Source organism: Poecilia mexicana, unplaced genomic scaffold (assembly GCF_051168715.1).
Source record: "Poecilia mexicana isolate PSO_F unplaced genomic scaffold, ASM5116871v1 scaffold_10, whole genome shotgun sequence".
Taxonomy (NCBI): domain Eukaryota; kingdom Metazoa; phylum Chordata; class Actinopteri; order Cyprinodontiformes; family Poeciliidae; genus Poecilia; species Poecilia mexicana.
Window position 1 is genome coordinate 20,620,409 of NW_028263379.1, and position 19,982 is coordinate 20,640,390.

The window sequence follows — 19,982 nt, forward strand, 5'->3', positions numbered from 1 at the left end:
AGTGTGTGAAGATTGTGAGGAAAAAAAAAACACTTTGAGCTCATTAGAGTAGAAAAGCGTTGCGCAATTTCCGAAACATAATATTCAGACAGAAATCAAACTATCTTAATCAGTAAGATATCCAGTACATGTGGATTACAGCAAGCAAGTTAACGGCATTGTTTTATGTAAACACAATTGGCTATTTTGTACTTAAAGATAGTTGCAATGAAAAGTAAATATTTATGTCTTTCATACGTTTAAATATGTTGTTTGATCGCAATATTTATGTTTTTTTGTTATTTCAAGATATTTTTATTAGTTCCAATTGGTCTCCAGGATATCATGTTAGACGTTTTTAATAATTCTGTACTTTTTATTTTATTTTTGTAATAATAATAATAATAGTAATCTGCGTTAATATAAATGTTATGTTAAACTCAAGCATTCTTGTGGATTTTTGCTGATAGGTTCCTTGTCATTCACGCCTTTTCCTATATGAAGCACAATGGTGGCAGCATCATGCTGAGGATATGTTTGTCTTGAGCAGAGGGTGAAATTCCTGACCTAAATCCAATGTGTGTCACTGGTGCTCGCTATCAAATCTGGCAGATTGCTAAGCACCGATACAAAGCAGTCAGGGAGGAGACGCTCCAAAAACATTTGCAGCTATAAAAGATGGTGCATTGGGCTAAATACAATCTAAATCACGTTCGACTTCTACTTCCAATTAAGGCATTTTGAAAACACATATTTTCTGCCAATGTCTGAAACATAAAAATGCCATTAAGATACATGAAAGTTTATACATAAACACTTGACATATTCCTTCCACTCAACGTCTGAATCGTCTATCTGATAAAAGTGAGTAAAGTGACTGCTAAACGGGTTCATTATTCTTAAAGGCTTCCTGTGAGTGGCGTCACCACCAACACCACCTCCTCCTCCTCCTCCTCCTGCCCAGCCCGGCGGAGCAGCGGCCGCTCGCTCGGCTGTAAATGGTCTGTCGACGGCAGCAGAGGGCGGAATAAGGAGCTCTGGATACGGAAGGCTTACCCAGACGCCAAAACAGGAAATTAGAGCGGAGGACCCAGTCTGGAAAGGTAGGATATCGACTTATTTCTAGTAAGGGATTCTCATTCCCGCTGCCTTTGGAGAGCAGCAGTAAAGCCTGGCTGGGTTAGCTCGACCTGCTTGCAGCTGGTTCACAGATTCCGCTGCTGATTTGTTGCGTGCTTGTTCTGCTGCTGTGACGAACCCCGGAGTTACTTTTAGCGCACTTGTTAATCAAACTGCTTATTTACGAAACGGCGAAATGTCAGCAATACAACATGAGTATAATTTATCAGCAGGGCCGGGGGCTTAAAAAGCGTAATTTCTGCCGTATATTGCAGGCGCTGCTCCGCTGCTCATACAGTGATGGGCGGCAGACCACAGTACACACTGTGCTTTGCATGAATAACGGGGAAAGCTGGCCAGGAAATTCTGTATTTATTGTCATCTGTTGATATAGCTGCCCAGTTATTGACATCCTCCGATATTACTCACTCCTTTGCTTAACCAGTCTACTTTAAGTAAACTTATCAATATATAGGTAACCTTTTTTTTTTACTTCCCTTTATTTGTAACATGTTATATTTAGGCTATTATAAACTGAGTCAGTTTAAGCTCAGAAATGTTGCCCAATGGTTTAAAAGTTATATATAAATGAATTAGTTGCATTGCATTCATCATTGTAACTCAGTGTGCGCATTAAAAGACTGAACTGCAGTATTTGCAGTGCATTTATAGGAAATTTGAGGGGGAAAAAAGCTCAAAACAACAAAGTATATTTTGTTTGTTGTTGCCTTTGTAGATCAGAAGTGACAGGATGTGTTTCGTTTGCTTTGAATAAGTAAATTAGGAAAAAAGTTCTTCAGTATTTTACCTGCTGATCAGCGTTCAGCATTTTAGTTGTTGTTATATGCAAATGGTAAATTGAATCCCAAATAATAGAACACAAAAGATGACAAACTATTTGTAGAATATTTTAAGGAATAACCCATTTTTAAATGTTCCTTATTTCTTTCTAAAAACTTTTTCATTTAGGATGTTGTGCTGGCTGCATTGTCAATCATATTTAGAAAACTCTAAAAAGAAAAGTGATAAGTAAGCTCGTTTCAGAAAGAAGTCTGGATTTTTTTTTTTTTACACAATAGGTTTTGTGATAGGAGTATATTGTTGTAAAGACAGACAAGGTTTCCCCCACAAAACTTGCTAAGCCTGGTGGTTGGGTGCTAGGGCAGTCATTCATCCAGCGCCCATCATGTTTTTGAGCTAAAAAATGTTTAAAGTTGACAGAAAATTTTGATAATTATGTGTTATTAAAATATTGGAAGATCAATACCTGAACACCAACTATTAAGTCTTTAAAATGCAAGTATTTTAAAAAGACTGAAAAAAAAAGAAGAAGCAATGCTTAGCCTGGTGGGGGCACAAGTAAAGCCTGGTGGCCTGGCAGGCTTATAATATACTGAGGGAAACTCTGAAAGATCATTCTCAGGTCAGTTCTGCCAACTTATAATGCTCCTTCTGTCACAGCTGTTGCACAACCCCAAAGCATCATAGAACCAACACCATGCTTGTGCAGTAAGGGTCGTCAAACGATCAGTTTTTATTTCTCAAAATATATATATTCTTATTTAACCCTTTTTTTCAAATTCAGTTAGGACTTTTGACATATTAATCTTCAAACATATATAGTATTTGGGAATGGTTTTATTATGACCACTTTAAGATGAAGGTTATAAATGTTCTGAAATAGCTCTATAGTAGAAAAGTGCTCCAACATTTCCAAAGTCTGATAAATCAGCCAGAGATTATAGTCTGGAAATTTTCCCTTGAACAGAGGATTTGCAGATAAAATATTGACAAGCTGAATTTTTTAGTAAGAACTTCCACCATTTTCATTTCAGAAAAACAACATGTACTTCACTGCACTTTTTTCTGAGCTTAAAAAAATGTCAGATAGACATTAGGACATCTGCGCTTTGCATAAATGGGAACGATTTTATCATTTCTTGAATTTCTGTTGGATTTATAGTCCTTGCCTGTATCAAGCACACTATAGCATGTTCTTTTTTTTTTTCTTTGTCCTAGTCAAAGAAATTCACAGGTCAGGCGTCAAAGAAAGTTGATAATCTGGTTCAGCCCAGATTCAGCGTATTTCTGGTTATAGCATCTTACAGAAACTCACGGCTGCATATTATGAAAGAAGGTTTTAAGAGTAAGAGATGTGTGAGGCAAATTTGCATCATCTGATCTTTCAAAATAATGTTCCATAGCCTTACCACATTAATTACTCTGGATTATTATTTTTTTTTGCCTCGCATGAAATCACTTCTGACGACTCATGTTATGTGCTGGCTTTTAGTACGTGTTGAACCAAAAGTTATTTCGTACAGCTGTTTAGTTGTTGTTATTGCTCTTTCATATTTCATTGCACCACTGCAAAGTATTTTATCCTTAGTTGCATCTAGGTTGTGAAGAACTTTGTGCGGCATGAGCTGTTTGAAATGTCCTATATAAATAAAATTGACATTAGCATTAAAAGCTGTGTAATTCCAACTGCTCTCATCTTACTTGCAATAGATTCATTTTTTTCTTGAGCAGCTTTGTGCATTTTTTTCGACATCAGTTCTTCAAAAGCGGCTTCCTCTTTACAGTGACAGGAGTGTTGTTGCCCAGACAGTTTTGTTCAGCCATTTCTTATGAGGTTAGACCTTTGGCCATGTTGAAAGATAAAAAGATATAACTCGTTTGAAAGCTCTGGATAGTGTAGTGTTATCAAAAACACAGTAAACAAAAGCATATGTATGTTATTTAATGTATCTAATCTAACCTTATTATCTGCTTGCAATTTCAGAGAAAAAAAAAGAAAGAAGTGCCCTAGCACCAACGGCTTGCTGTTGGCTGAGGAACCTGCAGAACCTGTCTGGGCCTGCCAGAAACCACTGGCCCGCCGGAGTAAGACTTGTACTGTGCAATGGCTCTGTTGACCTTGCACAGGATCCCATCCATCTCCACCTCCCCCGTGAGTCTCTACCCATCTCCATGTTTACTGTCTCCTCAGATATTCAGTTGTTTACGTTATCGATCGGAGCGTCTGTTTGTGCAGAGACCTGTTAGGTCTCTGTGTGTGTGTGTGGGGGGGGGGGAGACGAAAGAAAAAACAACCCCCTGAATGTGTCCCTTTGTGGTCACCCGCACAAGGATGATGAGCCCTTTGTTTATTCATTAACCAAGGATTTGATTTCACTGATTGATCTTACCGCAGAGAACATTAATGGAAGCAAATGAATAGCGTTATTTCTGTCTGAATGCTTTTTGAAGCTGGTAAGCACATGCACATAATCATGTAAACACATTATTGTTGACCATTGTTTTTCCACTATCTTCTCTCTTTCACTCTCTGTCACACAGTCATGGAAATAATGTCAAAAGTCTGACTGTTCTGTTCTTTATCATCGCCCACTAAACCATAAATGACTTAACTCCAGCTCCAAGTCTCATTCTTTGCATATTTTGTCACAGAATCTAATCACCAATTATCTTAACTTGTTTTCTCCTTTTTTTTTTCTTTTTTGTTTTCCTTCTTCAACCCCTCCTCATCGTTCCTCTCCTGGCTCCTGCCCACTTCTCTTTAATTTTCTTTTCTTGACTCTGTCTGGACTTGTCAGTTGCGTAAAAGGTAACGTTACTGTCTCATGTTTCTTTCCATGTAAACTCGTTTTCTCCAGTGCTGCTGCTACTTCTCTCTTGTTTCTCACCCCTTCTCTTTTCTTGCTACATGTTTCATCTTTATATTTCTTCTTTTTCTTCTTTGTCTTCTTCTTCTTCTATAATTTGGCTGTTTAGTTAAACCCCACCTCCAGCTTCCATTTTAACGATGTTTACATATAAGTAATATGTTTCTCTTTAATGTTCACGATGAAAAAAACAGCAGAATTAGTTTGCCATTTGTTTGTCTTTAATCAGAAAAGAAAGATGGGAGGTCACTTGAAGCAGTGTGTATCAACGTGTAACGTTTTTATTTAGGCTAACTATAAAAATGAGAATGCAGTATATATGAAAATATGTGTTGTAAGAATTAGCCTCTGTAAAAGAGGGAAAACATTTCGTGCATTCATTACAATGGGCTCTGTTTTTAAAATATACAAATTCTCAGATAGGATTAGAAAAAAGGATTTGAAATTATTTTTATTTCATAAATGCATTTATTCTGACTGAATAATTGAATTCAACTTTCTTCAAAGTCAAAAGTTTACACGCACTAAGATTTGCTTTTTTGCTTTAGCAATTTTTAAAACTTTGTCTGCTTTTGCTAACTTAATTTACAACATTGGTATTAGTTGTGGCAGACCTGTGGATGTGTGTTAAGGCATGATTCAGACCATTTCCATGTGAGGCAGCTTGGGAAAATCTAAATAAATAAGAAAAGACAAGTGCCTCCACAAATCTGGTTTCCAGATTCCTCGAGGTGCCACATCGATCTGTTCGGACAAGAATAAACAGTCTGAAAATGTCCTGCCACCTTACAGTTTCACAAGGAAACAGGTTCTGTTTGGTGTGAATCAACCCCAGCTGGTAATAGAGAGTCTTTACCCACAGTGAAACAGGTCCTGTACCAGCATGTGCTGAAAGGCCTCTCTACGAGGAAGAGGCCGTCACTCCACAAGCAAGATTTTTAAAAATCCAGATTACAGTTTGCAAATGCAAGTGTTACTTTTTGGAGGCATGTCCTTTGGTTTGATGAAACCAAATGAAAGTGTTTGTCCATGATGTCCATTGTTACATTTGGAGGAATAAGAGAGAAGCTTGTAAACCTGAGAGCTTCGCTCCAGCTGTGAAGTACAGAGGTGGCAGAATCGGTTAGCAGTTAGCGGCAGGATGGACTAGCACACTTCACAAAATACATAGAATCACGAAGAAATCAGATTACGTAGAAATATTAAGGTGGTATCAAAAGCCTCATTCGTGAAGTTAAAACATGGGCACAAACGAGTCTTTCAAAGGGGGAGGTGCAATATGCACAGCATGTTTATCCCAAAGAACTGACTCATTTGTTTAATGCAGAGTAGAAAGGTATTAGAAGATGGCCAAGTGGTTATGTCATGAAAAAAAACCGTAGGTTGTTTTAGTTCCCAAATCGTCCAGAAGCAACTTTTTCAGTAAAATCTTGTTTTAGAGATAGAAATATTAAACTTTTTTTTTTAAATTATGTATCTTTTTCAGCTGCTCATTATCTCACATCTGTTTGCTACAAACCCAAAGCAGAAAGACGTAAACTCTGTTGAATTGTTTAATTGTTATATTGGTATGGCATTATTCACCAATAGCACTCCATATTGCTTGTCTATAGTCGTGCAGCCCCCGTGAAGGACAGCAAAATGTTTTGGTGTGGCCATCGTAAAACCCTGATCTATAATAGAAAATATGTGGGCAGAGCTGAATGAAGGTGTGTGCGAACGAGGCGGACTACAAACCTCACTCAGTTCTGACAGGAGGAGTGGGGCAAAACTCCAGCAAACTATTATATGTTGCACACTAAGCTTGTGGAAGGACATCCAAACTGTTTGACTTTAGTCATACAGTTTAAAGGTAATTATGTCAAATACTGTAAACTTTTGAGTTTGAAGGAAGAAATAATAAAAACTGCAAAAGAAAAGTATTATTCTTGGATTTTGTCGTGATTAAATGAAAGGAGGGAAAGTTTAACACACGTGTACATTCATCCAAGAACCTTGGCTGAAAATGACTCCAGCATGCACAAGCATAATGGGTGCTATACATAATATCACTGAAAAGCCCATTTATTTCATGGTCAAAACATTATATAGATTAATTAGACACAGATGCATGTTTGAAACCTTTCTTTTTGTTAATTATGATGATTTTCCACTTACAGTGAATGAAAACATGACATTTTAAATTAAAAATATTACATCAAAGCAACAAGCTACTTTAAAAGACAATTTTATTTATTTTCAAAAGGTGCTTTTAATCTGACAAGTGAGTCTTTGTCGTAACGTATATTCTAATTTGTTGAATTTGACTATATTACTCTGCCACCTTTCTTATGAGGTTTTCTTTTGAATGTATTTACTTTGAAGGATGAAAGCTTCCAAAGAAGAGGACGACTTCAGAAAAGGTAAATATCTACTCATTTTCCAATAACCCTAACATGTTTTTTTTTTTTTTTTAACATAGTCATATAAAACTAATCACTTTGTGTCTGTCTGTTTCCAGAGAGAGCTTTGCTCTCGTTAAAGGAGCTGTCCTTCTGCTGGAAGATGACAATGCTCGGGGTATCAAACATGACACTTCTTCCCAAGATGTGACTTCTCCTGTGAAAAAAGGCAGTGGAGCGTCAGAGACACAGCACAGACACCTCCATGCCATGCTTGAACAGCTCAGACCGGAAGACACCATCAAGCTGGTGAGCCCCGGTGTTGAAATGCATGTTACACACAGCACCCAAAATGATCGGTTTCTCTGATTTTACTTTTTATAGGTGTGTGTTTGAGTAAAATGAACATCTTTTTCATTCTGTGGACTGCTGACAATATGCCTCTAAAATTCCAAGCAAAAATTTAGTGTTTGTTTGCAAAAAAATAAGAGATGGCCAGAATAATAAAAATGACACAGTGCTTTCAGACCTCAAATAATGCAAAGAAAACAAGTTCATATTAATTTAGAAACAACAGTACCAATTTTTTTTAACTCTGGAGGAGTTCAGAAATCAACATTTGGTGGAATAACTATGAGGTTTTCAAAGGGGTTCAGTGCAGTGGTCTCTTAATTTTTTCCAGAGCTATTTATGTAATTAGTAAAGCCTAAAACTTGAAGAATGGGAAGAATTTGTCTTACAATCACTCCTTAAAAATTCAATTTCTAGGCTTATTACTTTGTATTAAACCAGCTACAAGGTTGAGGTTTTGATTGAAAAAAACTAAAAGCTTTTGCTGAAGCTAATTTGTTATTTCTGTTCTGGAAAAATGGCTTTATGATTTTAGCTATGTTTCAGGCGGCCTCACACTGTGGATATGATGGATATGGTTCATGATCTTCCTTTTTCCTTTAGCCTGATGTTTTCCTACCTTATCTCACAGTTTTTCAAGGAGAGAAGTCAGCTTATGATACTTTGTAACATGTAGAGCCAGATAAATATTTTTGGTTCCATCAGGCGTCATGAAAGCATATTTATTTTTCTGCATTGACTAGTCCTGTGGCTCTGTCTTGTCACACCCAGGCGGTGGAGCTGGAGTCGGTCAGCCCGGTCAGAGTCAGGTATCTGATCGTCGTCTCCACGCTGGCAAGCAAACAGGAGAGCATTCTGCTGGGCATGGATTTCCCCAGCTCAGAGAGGTGAGGGTAACTTAGATGGTAGGTGTACTGTTCCACAGGCAGTGCACAGGATAACAAAGTTTGCTTTAACCCTGCCAAATCCAAATTCCTTACCTGCACCGTGTCTCGTTGCAGCACTCACTGCACCATCGGCTTGGTCCTGCCAGTGTGGAGTGACACACAAGTGTATCTGGACGGAGATGGGTGAGAGACATTTTAAAAATGTAGGACTGAAGGACTTGAAGTGAATTCAGTCTGCAGTCTGGTATTTGGGATTGCTTCCAGAGACATGTTATTTATAGAGTTGACTCATTTGCTATAAACTACACATGCTCACTCTCTCAAAACCTCTTACATAAACATGAAGCTCGTGTGTTCACGGAGAGTTCAGCAGCTGAAAGCTTTAGTGGTTCTGCCGTCGCGTTAAAAGCATCAAGTGTTCAAGTGTCTGTAGAGGAGCGTTGGGAAACAGGCTGAAACATCCAGGCTCACGTGGTGCGAGAGCTGTCTGCTGTGTATTAACCGATCCACCGTCACATGCTGAGTGTCACACAAGAGGCTTTGATCGGTTGCCATGTCGCACCAGCGCGTTCACCCCTTATAAGGCCGGATCACACCTCTCGCTGTGTCGGTTTTTCTTCTTTCTCGCTGCCTTCACATTTTCATTTTTCACTTTGCTCACCAGAAATGTCATTAATTTGCAGTGAAAACGTCTTTCTGCCCTTTCTAGCTGCCTGTGTTTTTCCAGCATTTGTTTCTTATCAGATTTTTCTTCCTCCTTATCTGTGTCTTCTCTGGAGTTTGTTATCAGAGTTCATATCTGTTTTTTTTTTGTTTTTTTTGTTTGTTTGCTTTTCTTTTTGCAGTGGTTTTAGTGTGACGTCAGCAGAGGACACCAGAAATTTTAAACCAGTTTCAATGCAGACCATGTGGTGAGTTCTCATGCTGATACCACAGAAGTAAAAACTACAATAAGAAGGAATTTCAGGGAGAGGCCAGGATGAGCTCAAATTTCATTTTTAGCCCCCCAGGCATTTCAGTGCTTTTTATTTCATGCCAGTTCTCAGAAAACGGAGTCAAACTGGAATAACAAAAACATTTTGGAAAGTTTCATCAAGTGCCTACCTGTTACCCCAACTACACTCTTAACCTGTTTTGGAGGTGTTTTCACACCTTGCAGTGGCCACTGGTCTGTGGTAACAACACATTGGTCTCAAGCTACCACATTCCACAGAAGAAAAATGTAGTCTTGGATCTATGTCATTTCTTTGAAGAAATTAAAAGCTAATTGTTTCTGCATTCTGTTCGATCGCTCGCAGCCCAGTGAGCGATTTTCCTGCTGTTTTCTGAGGATTAGCATCCCAGTCCTCGCTTGGTCCTGACCCAATGTGAAAAACCCTAATGGCGTGAATGCATTTGCAGTAATGGGACCGTAAAGAACAGGCACAACCATGCAGTCATAGATTATACTGTAGTCTTTTTTTTTTTTTTAGATTAGCATCTGTATTTAGAGCTATCTGCTTGCACCAACTACTTGTTTAAATTCTCCACCCGTTTCGTCTCCTTTAAGGTCAATCCTGCAGGTGCTGCACGGCTGCTGCGAGCGGGCAGTCAAAGCAGCCTTAATCCCTGGATGTGGCCTGGAGTGGGCCCAGCACTACGCCCGGCAAATTGAGTCCGATCGGTTCTGCCTGAACGAGTGGGAGGCTATGAACGACCTGGAGTCGGTGCGCAGGGACAGTAATGGACAAAGGTTAGAGGGCTGTTTCTTTTTTTTTACTTTCATTTTATATTAGATTAGTGATCTGAAACACTCCAGCCAGAGGTGGAACAGGAAACTGTCTTCATGTTGTTTACTTAGTTAAAGGTTGAAATACAGCCATTTTAAACGGCTCCACAACAAGTAGGTCATGCATGAACAATCTTATCTGAATAGAAAGTGCATTTAGGCACTTTCTATTTACAAACAATTCTTACTCTGCAGATACAGCAGATAATGATTACATTTGCAACTGTTCTTAAATACATCTGAACTGGTCTATTTGCATTGAGGTTGATTAGCGTTTAGTTGTAATCGTGCTTTGTGACTGATTTCTAGTTTGTCATGTTTCACCTCTCCATGCAGCTGTAAACTTGAAATGAGTTGTACTGTTTGTCCTCTGTTCCTGTTGTGCAATGCAAATATGTCACAGCGTGTTAAAGCTTCTCTTTCCTTGTTTGAAAAGCTCTGTAGACAGAGTTTCCAATGAAAGGCTCATCAAAGAGCACCTGAGAGACATCATGAGGACCGAAGACCTGGACAACCTCACGTCCAAAATGGTAAGATGTGCGGACAGAGGACCGAGAAGAGGTTTGCAGTTCTCAGACCAGCAGGAGGTTAAATATTTAACGAATGTGCAAATTTTGTTAATGTTTTTTTTTTATTTGTTTCTGCAGGTGCACACTAATTTGGAGTCCAGGATAGGGTTTGATATGAGACCCTACAAGGAGTACATTGATAATGAGATCTTGGTTACCATGGCTCAGATGGACAAACCCTCAAAAATATTCGATTACCTTTACCTGGTGAGTGTTTGTGTACCATGAGGCTGTAGTAAAGCTTACCACCATAAAGAGGGCTTTCCCTGCTACAGAGGTCAACAAATTGACAGGAACGAGCTTTCGCCAGGATGTTGTCACATGACCCTAACTTCCCCTTTGTGGGAGATTGTGTGTCGACAGCGATAGGGAAGACAGCCTTTCCGCCTTCTTGTCTGTTTCACTAACTTTCTTTTTGAAATTATCGTTGTTTCAGGGCTCTGAGTGGAACGCAGCTAACTTTGAGGAGCTACAGAAAAACAAGTTGGTGTTCTTGCTTGCAACTAATCCCTACAGATCTGTCTACATGTCTCTGTGTCAGATTGTTTAACGACGTGTGTAACTCAGAGCTATGCGTTTTGCTTTGCTGAGCCACTGATCTGCTTCTGTTTGTTTTTCAGCGTCGGCTACATTCTAAATGTCACAAGGGAGATTGACAACTTTTTCCCAGAATCCTTCACTTACATGAACATCAGAGTGTATGATGTGGAGGCCACCGACCTGCTCTCTCATTGGCCGGACACGTACAACTTCATCAACTCTGCAAGGTGGAGCTCGTTCACCAAACACAGTTTAAAGTCAAACACCTAGAGTTCACAGTTCGGGCTGCATGATAGTGAGGAGGTTTGCTATTGCCACAGTATTTCCACCACGCTCCATGCTGGCCATAAAGCATATGTGCGCTCATCAGTGAGGATTTACAACACATTAAATTAGGGTTTTATTGATGCATTTTTTTTTTTTTAAGTCTCGACCCACTCTGGGTGAAGACTGCTCTGAAAATGCATGCAAAACCCATTGTTAAGATAAATTACTTATTGGTTGAAAGAAAATCATTTAAAATTTCAAACAGCCAGGGGTGTGAGTAATTTTAGTACTACATTTATTTTAATTTGTGTTCAACAAACAGTTGGAATCAACACATTAGCCAGCAGACAAGAATACGTGGGAAAAACTAATTTATCTACTCATAACTTATTGTTAAATGTGATCCTCTGTGTTGACGCACTTTCACTTCTTCCTTTTCTGTTATTTTAGGTTAGCTGGAAGTCACACAAAAATGTGAACAATAGGTCTCAGAAAAACTTTTAGGCAGAATTGGTCATCTGTAAACAGATTAAATTAATATTTTAACATTGGGCTACTTTTTTAACTCGCTCATTGCTGTCTTGAAACCTGATAAGTCATTAGGATAGCTTGACTATTACCACAAATATGGTGGAAAAATATGTCCCACACAAGCCTGCTTTCTTAAATTACAAACCAAAGACAACTATTTAGCAAAAAGTAAAAACTATTAATGCTTTAAAATGGCAAGTACAAAACCTGATTATATGTTCTGGCCAGTAGATCTGACCATTATTTATACTTCCATGAATTTCCAAAGCCCTTTGATGATTCTCATTGAGAAGCTCCGTGACCAGACAAAACGTCTCCATTCAGGCGACGAGTCGGCCCGTTTCATGTTTATAACATTTAGATGAGATGTGTTGCAATTTGGACTTTGTCCTGGGTTTATTTGAACCCTCGGCACAGGTAGATAATCTCTGAGACAAACTTTGACATAAGTACGTTGATGGTATGAAGTAATTTTATTTTTTTTTTATCTAGGCCACCTCTGCAATTTGAAATGAACAGAACGTAGTTTGATCTGAAATTTCTCCTGACACATCAGTAAACCTGTCGCAATAAGCAATTAATCAGTTAATCACCTGATAAATTAAAATGAGCTCAATAATTTCCATTCTGATGGAAATTAGAAAACAAAATTGAAGGGTGATTTTGTTTAGACATCATAGTCCATTTTATTTATGGTTTATACTGTATGTGCTTTTTATTTTTGTTTAATTTATTGCTTTTGGTTGCTGTGTTTTATTTTGGATATTTAAAATATCTTTCAGTTCCAGAAAGTAGCATCATTGTTTCTGAGACAATTTATAGTTCAGTAAAATTTGTTGCCGTAACAGGCCTACGCATCAGCACTAAAAGAGACAATGACAACTTCTCTATTTTTCAGGCTTATTCTACTTTAGAGATTTTTGAAACTCTGAGTTCAGTTTATCCGACTCGTCAGAAGTTTCCCCCTGTAAGCGGCATCTCTCTTCAAAACCTGTTATATTGTAGTCATGCCTCGGTTTCTGCAGCACTCTCAGCCTCTTGAGTGATTGTCCCTCCTCTGTGTGTCACAGGAAGAGCGGACAGGCGGTGTTGGTGCACTGTAAGATGGGAGTGTCCCGTTCTGCATCCACGGTGATCGCCTATGCCATGAAGCAGCAGCACTGGTCTCTGGATGAGGCGCTTTCTTACGTTAGGGATCGGCGCTCCATCGTCAAGCCCAATGACGGTTTTCTGAAGCAGCTGCAGACCTACAGCGGTATCCTGAACGCAAGGTGGGATCCGACGGCGTACGAAACAGCTGATATAAATATTTGTCCATTCTGATTTAATGAAACTGAGGAGCTGTGATGTGTTTGTCTTTGCAGCCAGCAGCGTCACAGCGCTCTCTGGAAGCCAAGACAGAAGTCAGTCCGAAAGAGCAAGGGAGAGGAGGTCGACAAGCCAGGAGGAGAGGACAATGATGAGGAGGACGAGGATGAGGATGAAGACGAGGAGGATGATGTCGATGAAAAAGATTCAGTCAGCCCGGATGAGAAAAATAATTCAGAGGAAGAAGTAATTTCATAATTTCTAAAAAAAGAAAAAAAAAATTCTTCAATATTTTAAAACTGACTGACTGATATCGTGTGATTCTCAAACACATTCAGGTGTTTGAAGAACCAAGTCCACAATCTGACACCCTGCAACTTCCCAGGCAGGAAGGAGCAAGTCCCATTATCACTATAAATGAACCAGACAAGGTGAGCCAACGAGGGTTTTTCACCTACGACGCAGCTGCAGACGTTGATGGTTGACTACGTCTCTTTATTCTAAAGGTTGTTCCGAGTGTGAGCCGCAGTGGCAGGATGAACCTCTTCTCCCTCATGCAGTCCATAAGCGAACTAGATGACATGGATAACAGACACGAACCGGTAAACAAGATGCTTATTCTCATCCTGATTACAGTTTAGTTTCAGTAAAATTATTTCTTAAAATTCAGTTTTTCTGGGGGGCCAAATTTTGTTGGAATTTTCTGCAAACATACAGATTCAGTTTGTCTACCGACAGGTAAATTTTATCAGTTATGGCATCATGTTTCTTACGTAAAATAATCGTTAAAGAAAACCCACAATGCTCGAACTTTGTGTAAGAACAAAGCAAAAGAAATGTTGTTTTAGTACTTAATTAGGGACGGGTTTCTGTTTTATATTCAGAAACAGAAGTAAGAACTTTCAGCACCAGCTGTGGAAATGTAACTTGGTGAAACTGTTCTGGGTCAGAGCTTTCCTGTGATTCCTCTTCAGAGAAATGCACCAAAAAATAGTGCGACTGAATAATTATTGTGTTCCTCATAGTTTCCAGAGCTTATCTGGTATAAATATTTTGAATTGGCAAACATTTTTTCACTTGAAAGTCACACCAGCAGATATTAGGAAATATTTAAACAGATCAACACAAAATATCTTATCATTCTGAAAGGGGAAAGAAAATACAGTCTTTATTTTTTGTAAGTAAAAGGGCTCCTGTCCTTCAATACCCCTAAATGAAATCCAGTGCAACCCATTACCAAATCTCATCATAGATCAATCTGTTCTATGAAGGCCTCTGAAGTTGTTGGAGAATATTGGTGATCATGAAGATTAACGAACACAACAGAGTTCAGGGATGAAATTGTGGAGAAGTTTAAAGCAGGATTAGTTGATAAAACACTGTTCCTGCTTCCTGATCATTAATGTATGTAATTTGAAAATGTCCAAGTAGAGCATTTCCATATTTTATATAATTGAAAGACTTCAGTATATATATATTTTTCTTTCAGTAAAATGACCTCCATTGGTTTGAGCCCCACATAATTATAGACGTTCAAAACAAAAAACTGTTTGTTCTGTCCAAAGCTTCCTGGCAGTCCAAGACGCTCTCCGAAGCAGCGGAGGCGCAGCCACGGCCGACGGGGGCTCACACACCAAAAAGCATGTGTTGATGTGTCACCAGAGCCGCGCTCCCTGCCAGACAGTGGTCAGAGCAAGCACCAATGCGAACAAGGAGAGGGACTATCAGAAGCACACAAGAGGGACGGGGATCAATAAAGGAAATCCCAACGGTGATGAACCCAGGAAACATGCCAAGGAAGTTCTGTTGAAGCTATAATTTACGTTTCACCAGCCCTTCATTGCACATCTGAGCTCCTACTAATACCTGGTCTGATGAGGTTCTTTCTGCAGTATTGCTGTACCTGTGGCAGACAGGATTTCGCATAGCTGATGTCACAGTCTGTCTAAGTGGTATTACGGTTATAAAGTGCTGTCATTATGACCAGAGCCTCCTTCTGCCCTCATGGAGCTCTCCCTTCAACACTCCAGAGAGCTCTATGCAATACCTGTAATCTCTCGTTCTCTGGCAAACACCGGGCATCAAGCTCCCACTTCTTCGCATCTTTTTCTTTCCAAAAGATATTTCTTGATGTCTTATGGAAGGATTTTACTGTATCTAAGCTGTGCGTTACGGACCACGTTAAAAGGCCAGTTTTATGGCGCATGCCTGATTGCCAAACTGTTTTTCTACATGCCAGTGAATATATTTAAATGAAAAGCTAATGTAAGGAACAATTGTAGACCATTTTATTTTTATTCTAATGTGTACACCAGGACTGCATGAGTGCCTTCAACCTGAGAATGACATATTTGCTGGTGTTTTTATGTTTTTACTATGAGGAAATTGTCCCATCTTGTATTTTTTCCTACAGTGTCTCACTTGGCTTCATCAATGTGACTTCCAGAGATTGTGCTTATTTACAATACATAAATATCCGTATATAATTGCTGGTGATCTGGGTGCATGTTTTTGTGACTATATACCAGCCTGTGAGACCAAATTGTTCAGGGTTTCTTTTTTGTGTGTGTGTGTTTATATGAACTTTATCAGTTCATTATCCACCAGATGCTGATGTGGAACATTATTTCATGCTGGTGTTATTGAGTACAACCAAGCTAAGGCGTAATTCATTAAACCTGCATGTGCACAAATTTAAAGCATTTACATGCACTTTATAATCCCACACTGTTCACACTGCCTGAGGCAGCCCTGCACTGTACCGTGATTGGTAACTTTAAGTTGCACCCAAAGCTGGTCTGTTGTAAGTTCTTGGCTTTCTCCACCTCACTCTCGTTTACGAAACATTCAGAGTGACAAATAAAAAAATCACACTCCAAACATCTAGTCTCTTTATTAAACCACAAGAGATCAGGTACATTTATTCATCAGACAAAAGACATTATTCTTCAAATTCTCATAATATTGCCTTTTGCTGTTGTCTCTCTAATGTAACTATTTGTACAGTAATAACAGAACCTGTTTTACATACAATGAAATTTATGATACCAATATATGTGACAAATGATGCTCAAATTTAGGTCCCAACATATTTCCTTCTGGGTTCACTGAGGATGACTTCTCCCTGCTTCATTGCAGCTCTGAAGGCTTGAACCTGCAAAAAGAAGGAGATTGAAAATATGCATTTACTTTGAAACAGTGTGAATTAGTGATTGGTTAATGAGGAGTCATGAAACGTTTGGACACATTGAAAAAACTATTGATGAATACTGAATACTGTCACTGAATACTGACACCTGCTGGATCTTCAAAATACTTGCAGGCATGACCTAGTATATACAATAATATAATTCAAGTCATTGTATTTTAGATTATATTATATTTTAATTTAAATTTGAAATATCTATTTTTAGATACAGTCAAATAACATGAACATGTATCATGTGAAAATCTAAGCAAAGGTGCTGTGAATACAGATGCATGCAGACAGATTTCTTTTTCCCCTACAAACGTATTTTAAAAAACACATTTCTCCAACGTTTTGAAATCGAGTCCGTCACGCTTTTTTCTCCACAATCTTCCTCAGGGTCCGGTCACCTCTTCTCGTTGTGCAGCGTTTTCTGCCACACTTTTTCCTTCCTACTGACTTCCCACTGAGGTGCCTTGATATAACACTCTGCAAACAGCCGATTCGTTCAGAAATTTCTTTCTGTTTCTCACCCTCTTGCTTGAGGATGTCAGTGATGGCCTTCTGGACAGCAGTCAGGTCAGCAGTCTGACCCATGATTGCGGTTTTGAGTAATGAACCAGGCTGGGAGTTTTTAAAGGCCTCAGGAATCTTTTTCAGGTGTTTAGAGTTACTTTGTTGATTCAGATGATTATTTTTATTGCTCGTTCAGAGAACCTTTTCATAATATTCTAATTTTTTGAGACAGGGATTTTGGGTTTTCATGAGCTGTTTGCCAAAATCATCAAAATTAAAACAATAAAAGACCTGAAATATTTCAGTTGGTGTGCAATGAATCTAAAATATATGACAATTTAATTTTTATCATGACATTATGGAAAATAATGAACTTTATCACAATATTCTAATTTTATGACCAGCACCTGTAGTTAGTACACAAAGAAATGCACCAAAAAAAACAAAAAAAAAAAACACGAGGCTTTCAAAAACAAAGTAATCCATCAGATTCTGCAGCCAACACTCACTCCCTCGGATCGGTACGTCCAGGGAATGGCCCGGTACACCATCCTCATGATGCCCGCCTGCTGGCATCGATGCGCCAGCACCTCGCCCACAGCCTGACACGCCGCCACGCAGTTTGTGGAAGCCAGCTCCTTCTTCACGGCCCACTCTTTGGTCGAACAGGTCAGCACTGGGACGGGAGAAGTGCAGGAGAACACTTCTGCTGTGACGTGACGTTGGCTGCGAGAAAACATCAACCTGAAAAGATGAACAAAACAGAAGTAGATGGTGTAGAGAGTATTTTTTTATTTAAAATTTTATTCTCGCAAGATGAAACAACATACTTTGTTCTTTGAAAAAAATTAATTTGGGTACACAAGTTTACATTTATTATGGGTGTTTCTAATCCACACACAAACAAAATATCCAATCCTTCATCTGGAAAATGAACAGTTCAGCTAAATCAGGGGGAATTCAAAATTAATATTACACTTAAGTCCCCAGTGAGTGGATAAAACCTATAAAAGTCCTAATATGAATGGAATAAACACAAACATGCTATGCAAGCTTACATGTATGTTTATATGTATATTTTTAAAGGTACATACAGTTTTTGTTTCAATATGTTTCATACTTTGTTTTAATTACATGGATAATTAATGTATTAATAATATTATCAACAGTCAGGTGATATTACTAAAATTGGCTAAATTTCCATAACTGGGGAAAGAAACATTTTCTTTCCCCTGTTATGAATAATAGTTGTCGTTTCATAGTATAGCTGTGGATTCCGTTACATAATTTGTACGTGTGTCCAATACACACCTTATTGATACATTTCAAAACAAGTCCTATTTCTAGGGTCCTATAAAGTCCATCTTTTGATTCTGGGGAAGATTAAAACTCAAATAATCCTCTAACTTTGTTCTCATCATTTCAGTTTCCAGGCTTTTGTTCTTTTCAGCCTCTCAGAGTCTCGCTGTAAACAAAGAATTATCTTCTATATAATAATATTTTATTTTAAAGTCGTTTCTAATATCATCCAGGTAGTTCATGTCTCATTTCAAGGCCTTTTTTTCCAGCTCCTGAGAGGTGTCAAAAGTCCCTTGAGATTGCTTTGAAGTTAATGTGTAACATAGCCTCTAAAATACATCAGTATTTTACCGTGAACATTTGGAGAAATATTTAGGCAAAGTAGATTCAAAGAGCATCATGACATTGAAATAGCCTCAACATCACATACTGGGAACTCCCACTTTAAAAGGGGGGTGGGGGGAACCCAAAGATCTCTTTTTACCTGTGGTAGAACTGCTGGTGAGGCCAGGTGGTCTTCCAGCCCCGGTCCTTCACAGCCAGCGCCATCCGCTCCAGGTTCCGCGGATTTCTGTTCACGAAGGTCGGGTTCACCGCTTCATTTTCATTCGGGGTGGGCTCGGGCCGAGCTGCAGCCTGACTCAAACACCGAGCTGGTACCAGGAACAGCTAACCAGTTAGTAACAGCAGCGACTCAATGACAGCAGCACTATTTGTTGACTTACCTGAGTGCTTTGAAGCGACACCAGAACCGCACCGCTGAATTTGACCCATCAACAGCCGAACACTCCGATTAATTTGCCTCAAAGCCATCTCTGTTTGACCTCTACTCCGCTTAGACAGTCAAATTCAGTTTATCCGTGAACATCTAGACACACTTTGTGCCCTTAGATAATTTCAAACCAACTACCCTTTTCATACACACTATTTTATAAGGTTTCACCGTGACAGAGGGAGCGCCATCTTTGAGACTCCAATAATATCCGGTTCACTTGACTGGGTGTTACTTGAAAAGAAGCACGGATAGAAACAGTCGATTATTTTGAAAAATAGAGACTTGAGAGGGATAACTTTGTGTAACATATGTATATTTTTATGCTTAATTGTTTATAAACAAGTGGAAAAAAACATTTAAATTTACCCTTTCTTAAAATTTATCTTCAGACAATAAGGAAGCCCTTTTGGTTAGATTAACACCAAATTTATTTATTTGGATGCAAGACGCTGTTACCCTGAACACCATCCCTATCCTGAAACATGGTGGTGGGGGCATCATGGTTTGGAAATTCCTCTCTTTAATCATTCAAGGGGAGTTTGGTTTGTGTTGATATGAAGATGGGGAAGGGGAGAGAAACAAATCTCTGGACACTATCCCTTGAGGCCTGGATTTGAGGACCCCTGGTGCAGACAATGACCATGAATATAATTCCAGAACTACAATAAAGAGGTTTAGATCAAGTAATGTTTTTATGTTTAATTGCCGAGTCAAAACCCAAATTCCAGCTGAGAAAATGTGACAAGAGCTGAAAATTGCTGCTTGTAGACTCTCAATTCAATCTGATTAAGTGTACTTTGTCAAGGACACTGGAGAAAATTTTATCGATTTGTGCAA

At 38.8% G+C, this 19,982-nt stretch overlaps 2 protein-coding genes across 2 annotated transcripts; one reads left to right on the top strand and one right to left on the bottom strand.

The window, feature by feature from the left end:
• Nucleotides 1-916: 916 nt before the first annotated feature.
• Nucleotides 917-16,248, top strand: si:ch211-203d1.3 (protein phosphatase Slingshot homolog 3). The gene is made up of 17 exons (XM_014991247.2): nt 917-1,082; nt 3,884-4,051; nt 7,131-7,168; nt 7,267-7,456; nt 8,270-8,385; nt 8,500-8,568; nt 9,231-9,296; nt 9,935-10,117; nt 10,590-10,683; nt 10,801-10,929; nt 11,159-11,205; nt 11,343-11,489; nt 13,131-13,331; nt 13,425-13,614; nt 13,707-13,799; nt 13,875-13,970; nt 14,934-16,248. The coding sequence occupies exons 2-17, from the start codon at nt 4,004-4,006 to the stop codon at nt 15,123-15,125; spliced, it is 1,899 nt and encodes a 632-aa protein (XP_014846733.2). The 5' UTR covers nt 917-1,082; nt 3,884-4,003; the 3' UTR covers nt 15,126-16,248.
• On the bottom strand, nt 16,243-19,361 carry mrpl18 (mitochondrial ribosomal protein L18). The gene is made up of 4 exons (XM_014991249.2): nt 19,096-19,361; nt 18,855-19,023; nt 17,581-17,815; nt 16,243-16,522 (listed from the first exon to the last, which is right to left on the bottom strand). The coding sequence occupies exons 1-4, from the start codon at nt 19,181-19,183 to the stop codon at nt 16,445-16,447; spliced, it is 570 nt and encodes a 189-aa protein (XP_014846735.2). The 5' UTR covers nt 19,184-19,361; the 3' UTR covers nt 16,243-16,444.
• Nucleotides 19,362-19,982: the final 621 nt, after the last annotated feature.